Raw genomic sequence first — 12,993 nt, forward strand, 5'->3', positions numbered from 1 at the left:
GCGGGGTCAGGGAGAACGAAGGGCAGGTTCGAGGGTGCCCCTCTGCACTTTCAAAGGGATTTTGCCTGTGAAAACAAGTCCAGAAGCATGCAGGAGGCTATCCTTCATCTTCCTTATGGGCACCACAAGCCAACACCCCACCTCCCACCCCAATGGCCTTAGGGACTAGATCTAAGCCCTTCTGGGGGTTCCCATGAATGCTTATCCTGAAAGAAGCCGAATGACTCCCATGAGACTGAATGAGCACCCATGAGACTTGGGAAAATACAGAAAGGACTAGGTTAGGACCTGTTGGGCTTGTTTTTTGCCTCCCCCTCCTCCCATATCCATTTATGAAGAACTTCAAAAGTCCCATCTTCTAGCTGGATAAAGCCGGGTTGAAAGTGCACTTTTGGAGGACTTCTTGCTGGAGGCAGCCTGTAGCTTCAGCTTATGGAACCGGGCAGAGGGGTGCCTGGCACTGAGAGGCACTTGTCTCTGGACAACAGAAAGCTGCTGAGAATGGAGGGCAGGGGTTGCGGTGCTGGAGACCTTCCTTTTCTCTCTCTCTGGACTCCTTCCATATCCCCTCATCAGTCTCAGAATTTACAGTCTTAGTTGCACTTACAGAAAAGCCTATCACCCACATCCACTCATTCCTCTAGTTTAAAAAGTGCCCAGGTGGTTCAAAGATAGCAGAAGGAGATTTAAAAATAACATAAAATCGGAACGCCCCCCAGTTAGGAGTCCCCGACGATCTGGGGGTCTTGGCTGGCAAGGAGTGGGTGGGGCATGGGGAGGTGCTTCCGTCACTGTCTCCGCAGCTGCCAGACTCGCTCCTCACATGGGGGAGGTCGCACACTCCGAGGTCAATTCCATGTCAAAGGTGAGGGACTCTGGGGAACAGACAGGGATAGCTGGTTCAGTCACCTGATTCCTGTAGCCGGCAGGGCCCATATTTTCAGCCTCCAGCAGAATGATACCTGGCAGATGGGACAGAGCAAATACTCTCCTCCCTCTGGCCTCTTACCTCTGGGGAGGACTCAGGCTTCCTGTCTCCCGTGTCCCCCACTCTCCACACCAGCTTGGAGAAGCCCCAAGGTTGCCCACCCCATGAAGGTGGCCAACTGAAGCTGCCACCTGGAATGTGGCCCATCCACCAGGAAACAGTGCAACCCTCAGCAGAGATGAGCAGGCTCCAAGGGCTGGAGCATAGGTTTTGATGTCGGAGCCTGGGGGTGTTCCATCCCCAGCACCGCAGGGTCCCTCCAGCACCATCAAGTGTGGCCCCCAAAGAAATAAACTGAACAAAATAAAATAACATTTCAAAGACTTGGAGCCCACTCCCAACCCGCTCTTACTCCTATTTTCTTTCCGGTTTAGTGATGGGACTCTGGATTCATCGTGTTAGGTTAGAGACATTAGGAAGAGGAATTTTGATGTGGGGGAATCTGCCAGCCAATGCACACTTACAGAGGGATGGCAGGGACTATTCTAGGACCTCTTTCTCCCCATTTGTGCGGCCAGCTCTGAGCTCTACCTGACTTTCTGCGACAGAGACCACTGCTACTCCTCGAAAAATACTCACCGAACTGCCCTCCTGCTGAGGGTTCAGCACCTTCCCCATTACTTCCAAACTGCATCAATGAATCTAAAGTGCGGGGGGACATCGGCAGGTCAATGGTATTACTGCAGGTCGTTCTGTAGGAAAGGGGGCGGCCGGAGGGGAGAGGGTAGGGTTGACAAGACACAATGGAGGAAAAAAAATAAAAAAGAAAGAAAGAAAGAACAAAACACACACACACAAGCCATCAAACTCTGGATTTCCAACAAAAAAAAATTAAAAAAGGCTCGAGATTTTTAAACACACAAGGTCATTAAGTGCTACACACAGCCCAGGACCTCCCACTCTTATAGGCACCCTCTCACCCCAGCAGGTGGACACCTTCCCGAGGGGATAGCCCTGAGAATCTCAGAAATAAAGGAGTAGAGAAGCCACTTACGGTGTCACGCAGATAAACTTGGTCTTCAGATAGGGGGCGGCACCTAGGAAGAGGAAAACTGGGGCTCAGTGAGGGGATTGGGGGAGACAGTGCCAACCCCCCCAGGAGGTGCTGGCCGTCCCTCCAGGAAGATGATTTGAAGTTCTGGGCACTCGCATCAGAGACCTTTAGTCCTTCTGCAGAGCTGACCTGAGCCATGGCTCTAATTCACAGGCCTGATTACATCTGGACCACCAGAGCACCTGATCACACATTTTTCTCCCTAGACTGTCTCAATAGCTCAGCTGTGGCCTGAGAAATGTGTGTTGGATGGACCCTATCTCTTAGATAACTCCTGGTGATCAGGGACAGAGGTTGTGTTGCCTGGACAGGATGCCCTCTCAGGTGCCAATGTCACTCTATCTTTAGGAGCATACGGCAACCACTTGCCTGAAATCCCAGAGTTTGAGACAAAGACCCCAGAGCCCAGGGCATAACTCCGATTGCCCCAGCACTCAGCTGCTCGAGGGCATTTCTGCAGAGGATGCCATATGCCTGCCTTGGGACAACTGTATACAACACTCAATCTCCTAGCATGATGTTAGTATGATACAAGAGGCCCTGAGTTGTGAGAGATGGCCTGGGCTTTCTTCTGTTTCAGCTAAGGGAGGAGAGTCGGGGAACAGGTACTCTCTGTTTCAGGAGTAAGCTATGATGGGGGGAAGGGGTGCTGTCCACCTTTGAGGATCTCTGTCCCAACAGTTAGAAATGGGATAGAGGGAAGCAGGGATTTGCAAAATGCTGTTTCTAAATAAGGTCAAGTCTCCAGAGTCTCAGAGACATAAAATTTGGGGAAGTTAAGTGAACAAATCACTCAGGAGGTGTGGTGGGCCAAAAGACCCATAGTTCTATAGCTCTTGTCTCCTAAATAGACCACAGATCGGAAAGTCTGACGATTCAAGAAGTCTGGTCCTAGCTAAGGAGCTTCACTCTCAACTGGGTTATTGTGCAGTTGAGAAAGTCAGTGGGCCAGATTGATGGATTAACGGGCTGAGCACAAGCTTTGTCTGAAGCTGGGTTCTACCCCTGGCACCATATGGTCCTCTGAGTACTACAGGTATGGCCCCCAAACAAAGAAAACCCTTATTTATGAAGCCTTAATCCCTTAGTGTCAAGAGGAAGGGAGAAAGGAAGGAAGGAAGGAAAGAAGAAAGGAAGGAAGGAAGGAAGGAAGGAAGGAAGGAAGGAAAGAAGGAAGGAAAGAAGAAAGGAAGGAAGGAAGGAAGGAAGGAAGGAAGGAAGGAAGGAAGGAAGGAAGGAAGGAAGGAAGGAAGGAAGGAAGGAAGGAAGATACAAAACCATCAAACTCTGGTCTCCAACAGAAAATCAAAGGCTCAAGCTTTTTTCAGATTGATTGGGGTGAGCTTCTATCCCAAATAAGCAAGGATTTCATTTCCCAGGAGCAGCAGAAACAGGAGCAGAGGTGCCGGAGTGGGCTATAAGCTGTAAATGTTCTTGTGTGGAAGGCAAGGGGTTAGTCATCTGGAAGGGCTGGAGGGTGACATGGGCTTCTTAGGAGAAGTGGGAGTGGCGGGCTGTCCCAGGGAGAGATCTGGCTTCCTGAGGACGCTTGAGGGTGAGAACATGATTATACATGCCCCTTGCATCCATATGTACATACACCGTCGTATATATGAGCATATGCACACATTCCTCCACATACACACAAGTCCTCCACATCTCACACACACTTAGTATGTCTTGACCCCATCTACATGCTCACCCCGAGTGCCCCTCGAATACATTCCTGACACCCGCCTCTCCAGGAAACTGTTCCTCAGCTCTTTCCTCCCACTCAGCATCCTGACCCTGGAAAAGGACCAGGGTCTCCAGATGGCGGAAAGGGACCAGGTCTTGGGTCATGCTGGTGATGCTGATGGGAATGGAGGGTGCAGTCTTGGAATGGGAACTTGGATCTTGAAAGCAAAACTTAGTCCAAGGACCAGCACTTGGGTCTCCATGTCCTCTCAAAAGGAACCAAGGGAGCGTGGGGCGGCTGATAAACTCATCTCCTAACTGAAGCTGAGCGTGGAGGGCGAGATAAGCAGCAAACAGGAAGTGAGAGTTAGTTAGATTCAGTCACTGGAGCAACAAAGGCGGTGTGAAAACAAAGGAGCACCGACTACAAATGAGCCGTGTCCCTCCTCCAAGTTCCCTTCTTGCCACCTCAAGAAATTTAGAAGGAAGAAAAAAAAGAAAAGAAATTTTGACGGACTTCCTAAGGACAAGTGATCTTGTGCACTGGAACTATTAGTCTAAGGGCAGGTTTTCAAGAAGCTGCTGGAACAGGCAGAGAAGCTGACTTCAAAGCCTTACACTACAGAGCCCACTGCCACCTCAAGGACTTGGCAGAGAGAGCCCCAGGGGTGGGATCATATGCTTCCCATGCAGGAGACCAATGGTTGATCACAGCCACCACATGGTTCCAAGTCCCACTGGGATTAGCCCTAGTTGAGGCCCCAAAATTAAACATTAAACTAAAAGAAAAAAAGTCCTTAAAATTAATCAAAGCCAAACATATCAGAGACTTGGGCCCTGCCAGGCACGGGGCAGTAGCGCCTGAGGGCTCAGATCCTTTTACACACTCTTGAACATTACAAGTCATCCATCTACAGACCTGAACATGCCATGATGGGAAGACAAGGGGATGTGTGAGCGGGGGAGACTAGGGGCTGAGAGAATTGTAGTGTGAACAGACACTGATAGACTGTGGTGTCGGGATGTCGTGTATACATCCTACAACTGACAGCATGGTGAATCACTGTGAATAAAATACCATTTGTTTTAGGATAATAAATAAAAGTCATCCATTGTGTGAATGCAGTCTGCGGGTCCGGTTTTCCCCAGTCACAGGGCCCCTCCTCTCTAACCCTCAGGGCCTTGGTCCTTAGCATCACCCACGCTCACTTCCTCCAGAGACCCTTTCTTCATCCTACTCACTATTGTTTCCACTGCTCAGTGACGGGAGAGGAAACTGGCTAGACTTGCAATCTAAGGCCCAACCCTCCAGCAGCTACTCCAGAAGCAGAGCTGTGCTGCACAAGCCATTGGGAACCCCAGGGCTCTGGTTACGCTGTCTCAGGGTGTACATAAAAACCTGTGAGGTGAAGACTGTGACCCGAATCTGCTTCTTTCTATGCCCAGCAGCTACCCCCAAAGCACCGACTAGATAGGCATGAGAGCTTCAGGTCATACAGGAACTGACCTGTCTGTCCCCTCAAGATTCCGGTCACTTCCCACCTCTCCCTTGAATCCAAAGCCTGATGTGGAAAATCAACAACTACCTGGGTCAGCCTCAGGGTGCTCCTGGCTCTCTGGGCGGCAATACTTTCCGAATGCCTCCTCCTTGGGAATGTCAGGGTAGAGGTAGACCAGTGGGGACACAAGGATGTTGGTGGCATCCATGATCTTGTAGCCCATGATGATCTCGGCGAAGGACATGTTGTTTAGCTGCTGCTTGGTGTAGGGCTCTACCGACTGGATCTGGGTCTTCCCTGTCATAGGGTATGGAAAGAGAAGATCAGGGAACGAGGTCGAGGTACGTGAGAGAGAAATCAACCTAAGTTACTTCCTCTCCAGAGGAAAAGACTTGGGGCCACGTTATCCTGCATAATCCAGTCCCTGGTCTGTCCACCTCAGGAAAAGCTACCTGGCAGTTTAGTATCTGAACCCAATTCAGTAAATCAGCATTTAGAGAAAAGTCACCTAGCCAAGCCTTGTGTTTTTTGTTTTTTGTTTTTTGTTTGCAAGACAAGGTTAACCCACCAGGGGGCAGTAGAAGCTTGAAACTAGTGGCACCAGGTAGGATGGGGGGAGAGCCAGGCTTACCGCTGATGTCCTTCTCCACCCAGGTAAAGGTGACTCCTCCTTCCTTGCTGCTTTCACTGAACCTGAGCAAGAAGGTTCCGGGGGGTTTGGTACTCAAGATGGCTCGCTCCCTCTCCTTACTGATGAAGCCCATTATATACCTGGAATCCGAGAAAAACAATAACAAGGTTGGAGCCCAGACAATGGTCTACAGACAGAACAAGCAACCAGCCATGTCTGGCCCCTTCCTAGATTGAGTGCCGACCTACCCTTCATTCCAGAGAGCCAAGATGTACTTTTTCACAAGGTCGATGATATTGTCCAACCAGACCCAGAAGGAGAAGCCCTTGCCAGCCATGTTTTCCTGGGAAAAGGAGGAAACGTAGTTTGTGGTCATCCCAGACTCCCTACCCCGAGCCCCCACGGGTACAGTGCCACCCAAATCCTCGGACCCAGCTACCTTTGGGGGCTCTGGAAAGTGTGAACAACCCCAACCCGTTCCTAACGGGAGTTAATACTTACTTTACAAAACTTAGCCCATGTGATCTGACACCCTGAGTAGTTCACACCAGGCCCTGTGAGAAACCGAGAACAAAGTGGCATCATTTTGCGGCTTGAAGACTCTTCTTTCCTGGCACTCAGCACACCTGCATCTGTCCCAGAAGGGGCCGAGAACCCGATGGGCTTCACGTATTTGAAAGTTACCCCCACGCTAAGCACACACCAGACCACAGCCTGTGTCCACACCTTCTCCCTTTGGAGAAGTTCCCGAGGCCAACAAACGAGGGGGATGGTAAAAGCTTGAGCCCACTAGGGGGCGACCAGCTCTCTCCTTGTGTCAGCATAGGTATACATAAGACCTGGTGTCAGAGGACATTTGTGACATCAAATAAAACACTTAAGAGTCGAGGTTGTACTTAAAATATTCTTATCAACATTTTTTTTCTCGGGCCAGAGTGATAGGATAGCACAACAGGTAGGGGGCATTTGCGTTGTATGCGGTCAACCTAGGTTGGATCCTTGTTATCCCATGTGGTCCCTTGAGCTCTCTAGGAGAAATTCCTGGGCCTGGAGAGATAGCACAGCGGCGTTTGCCTTGCAAGCAGCCGTTCCAGGACCAAAGGTGGTTGGTTTGAATCCCGGTGTCCCATATGGTCCCCCATGCCTGCCAGGAGCTATTTCTGAGCAGACAGCCAGGAGTAACCCCTGAGCACCACTGGGTGTGGCCCAAAAACCAAAAAAAAAAAAAAAAGAAATTCCTGAGTATAAAGTAATAAGTAATATCACTGGGTGTGGTCCCACCACCACCAAAATGTCCTCAGTTTTTTTCTAAAAAAAAAAAGAGGGACTAGGGGCCAGAGAGATAGTATGGAGGTAGAGCATTTGCCTCGCAAGCTGAAGGACGGTGGTTTGAATCCCGGCATCCCATATGGTCCCCTGAGCCTGCCAGGAGCGATTTATGAGCATAGAGCCAGGAGTAACCCCTGAGCACTGCCGGGTGTGACCCAAAAACCAGGAAAAAAAAAAAAGAGGGGCCAACATGCAGCGGTAGGGTGTTTGCTTTGCACACAGCTGACCGGGATGAACCTGGGTTCAATCCCTGGCATTCCATATGGTTCTCCAAGCCAGGAGCTATTTCTGAGCACATAGCCAGGAGTAACCCCTTAGCATCACTGGGTATGACCAAACAAAATAAAAGAAGAAAAGCCAGCCTGTAGTGTGCTGAGTAAGTGAACAGTGGTGTCCAGCGTACAACACTGCCCAAAAATACATGGGAAAGGCCCTTTGGAAAGGTCAAAACTGTGCCCTGGAGGCAGAAGGAGATGCTACTGAGAGACAAGAGTTCTTCCTCACTCCATAACAACAAGCCTTGGTGGGTTAGAGAGAGAGTACAGTAGATAGGGCTCTAGCCTTGCATACAGCTGACCTGGGTCCAATCCCCAGCATCATATATGGTCCCTCGAGCACAGCCAGGAGTGATCCCTAACTAAGCTCAGAACCAGGAGTAATACCTGAGCATTTCCAGGTGTGCTTCCCCCACACACAAAATAGAAAAACACAACCTCCAGTAAAGGGTTTCCCCCCCCCCCCCATATCTGTCCACCACAGGGGCCCTGGACAAAGACTTTTCCTAGGGCATACAGGAAAGAGAGAAAGGCTGACCTAAGAGCTTCTCCGCCAGTGTGGTCAGCTGCTCGATGCTCAGCCCTCGCTTGGTGGTGGAGGAGAACTGCCAGCTCAGCACCTCGGCCACCTGATCCCAGGTACCGATGGGTGGCTTGGTGAAGAAGTTCACATTCTGCGGCAAGAAGAGACCAGAGGGCAGTGCCGGTGAGCAGCACTAGGGGGCACACGAGCTCCAAGCATGGAGATGCAGGTTTCCCAGCCCAGGCGCTCACCTTGGGGTTGTTGGTTAGCATGTTGTACCACAGGATAGATGCCCAAGCATTGGGCATCTGGCAAATGTTGGAGATCACCACGACGGGCAGGGAGTGGGTCTGTGGAGAAAGGGAGGCAGGAATCTTGTTTGTCAGAGCCTGGTTTGGGCCACACCAGGGACGCTCAGGGCTTACTCCTTTCTCTACACTGGGGGCCCTATGGATTGCTGAGGATTGAACCTAGCTTAGTCACATGTAAAACAGGTGCCGTAATTACCTGTTGTATTATCGATGCTGCCTGCCCCTACAACAATTTCTTCAGCCCTGACTCACAGGGCTTGAAGCAAGAGGCCAAGCTGCATTGCACACCCACTCCCAACTCCTGGAGAAAGCTCAGATCCTGGAGTGGATAGCACTCCCGGAGTGATAGCAGTGGCTGCTATCAGACTCACCAGGCAAAATCTGGCTCACTCAAAGCTGGACTCATGGGCCTCAATAGAGCCCTGTGTATACAGCCTGAAGTCACTCTCCAAAAACTGAAGCTGTATCTGTCCACTAAACAGAGAAGTCCCAGAAATCAAGAACTGGGCTTCCTGTCCTTTCAGGTGTGTGTGTGTCTATGTGTGTGTGCGAGTGCCATATGCATGTATTATGTGTGTTTCCTGGACTAGTATTCCTGTCTTTTTAGAGGGTGCGAGTGTGTGTGTGTTGTGTGTCTGTAATAGTGTTGCCAGGGACTGAGTCAGTCTTATGCATAGAGGTGCTGAGAGAGTCATGAGAGTCAACCCTGGCCTTTTTTTTTTTTTTTTTTTTTGTTTTTGGGCCACACCCTGTGACGCTCAGGGGTTACTCCTGGCTATGCGCTCAGAAGTTGCTCCTGGCTACTTGGGGGACCATATGGGACGCCGCGGGATCGAACCTTGGTCCGTCCTAGGCTAGCGCAGGCAAGGCAGGCACCTTTACCTCCAGCGCCACCGCCCGGCCCCAACCCTGGCCTTTTAACACATTTTTAATTTAAAACTCAATGGGGGCAGGCTTGGAAAGATAGCATAGGGGGAGGGCACTTGCCTTGCATATAGCCAAACCAGATATGAGCCCACATATGGTCCCCAAGGCCTGTCAGGAAGAATCGCTGAGTGCAGAGTCAGGAATGAGCCCGAGTATAAGCCAGGAGTAAGCTCTGAGCACTTGCAGGTATGGCCAATTGTTTTAAAAAGCTCAGTGGGGTTGGAGAGATAGTACAAGGGGTAAGATGCTTTGCTTGTCATTGATTCATTTGATCCCAGACCCTAGTTTGTTTGTTTGTTTTTTTTTTTTTTGGTTTTTGGGCCACACCCGTTTGATGCTCAGGGGTTACTCTTGGCTATGCGCTCAGAAATCACCCCTGGCTTGGGGGGACCATATGGGACGCCGGGGGATCGAACCGTGGTCCGTCCTATGCTAGCGCTTGCAAGGCAGACACCTTACCTCTAGCGCCACCTTCCCGGCCCCAGACCCTAGTTTGATTCTAAGCATGGCATACGGTCCCCTCAGTGCTGCCAGGAATGATCCTTGAACACTGATGCCAGACACAGTGCCCTCCAAATAACAGTAATAAATATATATATATATATATTATATATATAGCTTAAGTGAGTTGGTTTAAAAAAGAAATAATACCATTTCCTATAAAACCACTAGCTAGTTTTATATATATATATGTATGTATATATGTATATATCCTTCTGAGTGGAGGTGCAGAGATCTCAAAGAGCATGAAGGCTTGGCATGCTGAAGGCCCAGGTTTATTAGTTCTCAGCACCCCAAGGCCCCATATCACTTCAGGAGTGATCCTGGAGCACCCAGCCAGAAGCAGACACTGAGCACCACTGGATGTGTCTCCAAAATACAACAACAAAAATACCATTCTGCTCAAATTTTATCAAGTTTTCAGAAGGCTGGAGCCGGAGAGATAGCATGGAGGTAAGGTGTTTGCCTTGCATGTAGAAGGTCAGTGGCTCAAATCCCGGCATCCCATATGGTCCCCTGAGCCTGCCAGGAGCGATTTCTGAGCATAGAGCTAGGAGTAACCCCTGAGCACTGTGTGTGACCCAAACCCCCCCCAAAAAAAAGTTTTCAGAAGGCTGAGTGTATATTTGAACATATATATGCAATATAAGACTATACACATGTGGTTTATATATATGTATTTTAATATGAAACGCTTCACAAATTTGCGTGTCATCCTTGCTCAGGGGCCATGCTAATCTTCTTTGTATCGTTACAATTTTAGTATATGTGCTGCCGAAGCGAGCATTATATATATATATGTATATATTTTTAATCACTCACATTAGATTTTATTCTCAGGTGGGAGCTGAGTTTTGGGGAAGACAGCAAGAATAAGCAGAGCTCAGACCAGCACAGCCCATCTGCTAGAGTTAGATCTCTCCCAGCTAGAAGTTATGGCCATGAACCACGCTGCATGGGGTCTGTCCCAGTCCTGCCTCAGAACTTACCTCCAGGTCAATCTTGAGGCCCTGGTGATACACCTCAGTCTCAAATGTGATCAGATGCAGCTCCTCGGTGACAATCAGAGAGGCCTGAGAAAGAGTGAGAGAGAGAGGACACTGTACACTAATGTCACACTGAGGAGTGACATAGCCACACTTGGAAGTGTGCGCTCCACCAAGCTGTCCCAGACCAATTACAGAAAGGCAGCAGCTCTGGGAGATTCAATTCCAGGTACCAAGTGGACTCCTGAGCACTATCAGGTATCCCAGAACTACAGGGCCTGGCAGCAGCACATCCTGGCTGTCCACATATCATCTGGAGTGGCTTCTGGATCCCCTGAGCATTTTGGGGAGATCTCCTCCTGTCGACTCCCAAAGAAGAGTCAGGAAAAGAGGTGAAACTCAGATTCTTGAAACAACTTTCCCTGTTCTGCCTCCCTCAGATGCTACTGCTATTTGTCTTCCAGGCTTCTGATTTCTTGGTTTTTCTATACAGTTTACCACATTTACACCCCTAAGATGTAACAGAGTGTGGGTGCTTGTGAACCTGATACAGGGGACCCAGGTCCTATGCATGCTTTTGTGACCCACTTTCCACATCCACATGGCTGTAAACACCTGTGGTTTATTCATTTCACAGTTCTATCTGGTTGTGTGACTCTATAACAAATCTTCAATTCTAGGAGGTCTTAATTTGAGTTGTTTAGGTTGACCCTCAGGCCATGGTGACACTTTGTACATATCTCCTGATACTATTGTGCAAAGATCTCTGTGATGCTCAGGCAGAGAAGGGCACTGTTGGCTTATTTATTAGGTGTGTTTGTTTTCATAAAGCTAAATTGTTCTCAGAGGCCAAAACAATTTCTACTATCCTCAGCAATAGAGCAACATGTTCTGAACAGGAATTACCAACTAATTCTCAGAAATGAGACCTCAATTGATTTTTTGCTTGTTTGTTTGGGGCCACACCCAGCAGTGCACAGGGTTTAATCCTTGTTTTGTGCTCAGGAACTATTACTGGCAGTGCTGGGGAACCATATGGGATGCTGGGGATCGAACCCAGGTTGGCAAGTACCTTACCGATTGTACTATTGCTCCGACCCAAGGTTAGAATTTGTTGTTGTTGTTTTTGGGCCATATCTGGCAGCACTCAGAGGTTATTCCTGGCTCTGCACTCAGAAATCACTCCTGGCAGGCTCAAGGGACCATATGGGATGCCAGGGATCGAACCTAGGTCTGTCTTGAGTCATCCATGTGCAAGGCAAACACCTTACCACTGTGCCTTCACAGATAAACTCACGAAAACAATATAGTACATTGCTTTAAGACAATATACTATATTGTAATATAAAATATTATTAAATAGCATATGCTAACATATTATTGAGCTACCATATGATAGTAGACTAGCAATATATACATATGCTAGAAATAAACTGAATCTGTTTTTAAATACATATTATTGGGGCTAGAGTGATATAGCACAGTGAGTAGAGAGTTTGCCTTACATGTAGCCATGTTTTGATCCTTGGTTTTGATCCCTGGCATCCCTCCCATATGGTCCCCCAAGCCTCCAAGATTAATTTCTGAGCACAGAGCCAGGAGTAATCCTTGAGGCTCTGCCAGGTATGGCACAAACAAATAAACAAATATCCTCCTAGTTTGCATCTCGCCTTTTTTCTTTTTTGGTTTTTTTTTTTTTTTTTTTTTTTTTTTGGTTTGTTTGGTTTTGGTTTTTGTGCCACACCCGGCAGCACTCAGGGATTACTCCTGGCTATGCACTCAGAAATCGCTCCTGGCTTGGGGGGCCATATGGAGCACTGAGGTATTGAATCGAGGTCCGCCCTGGATCAGCCGTGTGCAAGGCAAACATCCTATCACTGTGCTGTTGCTCTGGCCCTTATCTTTTCTTTTTTGGGTCATTCCTGACAGTGCTCAGGGGACCAGAATAGATGCTGAGGACAGAACTAGAGTCTTCCGCAAGCACCCTACCTGCTGTTCTATCTCTCTAGTTGCTGCATCTCACAAAAAAATATGGCACATATTGACTTTTTTTTACCTCATTCTTTAACTTGTGTCAAGTATTATACATTCTTGTTTTAAAGCTTCATTTACTGACTTAGATTTTTTTTTTTTTTTTTTTGGTTTTTGGGCCACACCCGGCCGTGCTCAGGGGTTACTCCTGACTGTCTGCTCAGAAATAGCTCCTGGCAGGCACGGGGGACCATATGGGACACTGGGATTCAAACTAACCACCTTCGGTCCTGGATCAGCTGCTTGCAAGGCAAACGCCGC

General features: G+C 48.8%; 1 protein-coding gene and 1 non-coding gene across 2 annotated transcripts in view; both read right to left on the reverse strand.

The window, feature by feature from the left end:
* Positions 1-328: 328 nt before the first annotated feature.
* STAT3 (signal transducer and activator of transcription 3) overlaps positions 329-12,993 on the reverse strand; it is a 66,383-nt gene continuing 53,718 nt past the window's right edge. The window contains exons 15-24 of the mRNA XM_049781710.1: positions 10,705-10,788; positions 8,228-8,326; positions 7,992-8,127; positions 6,351-6,403; positions 6,098-6,192; positions 5,850-5,989; positions 5,306-5,515; positions 1,983-2,025; positions 1,568-1,680; positions 329-875 (exon numbers count right to left, since the gene is read on the reverse strand). Of these exons, the coding sequence (XP_049637667.1) occupies positions 820-875; positions 1,568-1,680; positions 1,983-2,025; positions 5,306-5,515; positions 5,850-5,989; positions 6,098-6,192; positions 6,351-6,403; positions 7,992-8,127; positions 8,228-8,326; positions 10,705-10,788 (1,029 nt within the window). The 3' untranslated portion in view covers positions 329-819. The remainder of the gene's footprint in view (positions 876-1,567; positions 1,681-1,982; positions 2,026-5,305; positions 5,516-5,849; positions 5,990-6,097; positions 6,193-6,350; positions 6,404-7,991; positions 8,128-8,227; positions 8,327-10,704; positions 10,789-12,993) is intronic.
* On the reverse strand, positions 10,396-10,502 carry LOC126027266 (U6 spliceosomal RNA). Its single transcript, XR_007502236.1, has one exon. It is a non-coding gene; the product is annotated as a U6 spliceosomal RNA (small nuclear RNA).

Source organism: Suncus etruscus, chromosome 1 (genome assembly GCF_024139225.1).
Source record: "Suncus etruscus isolate mSunEtr1 chromosome 1, mSunEtr1.pri.cur, whole genome shotgun sequence".
Taxonomy (NCBI): Eukaryota; Metazoa; Chordata; class Mammalia; order Eulipotyphla; family Soricidae; genus Suncus; species Suncus etruscus.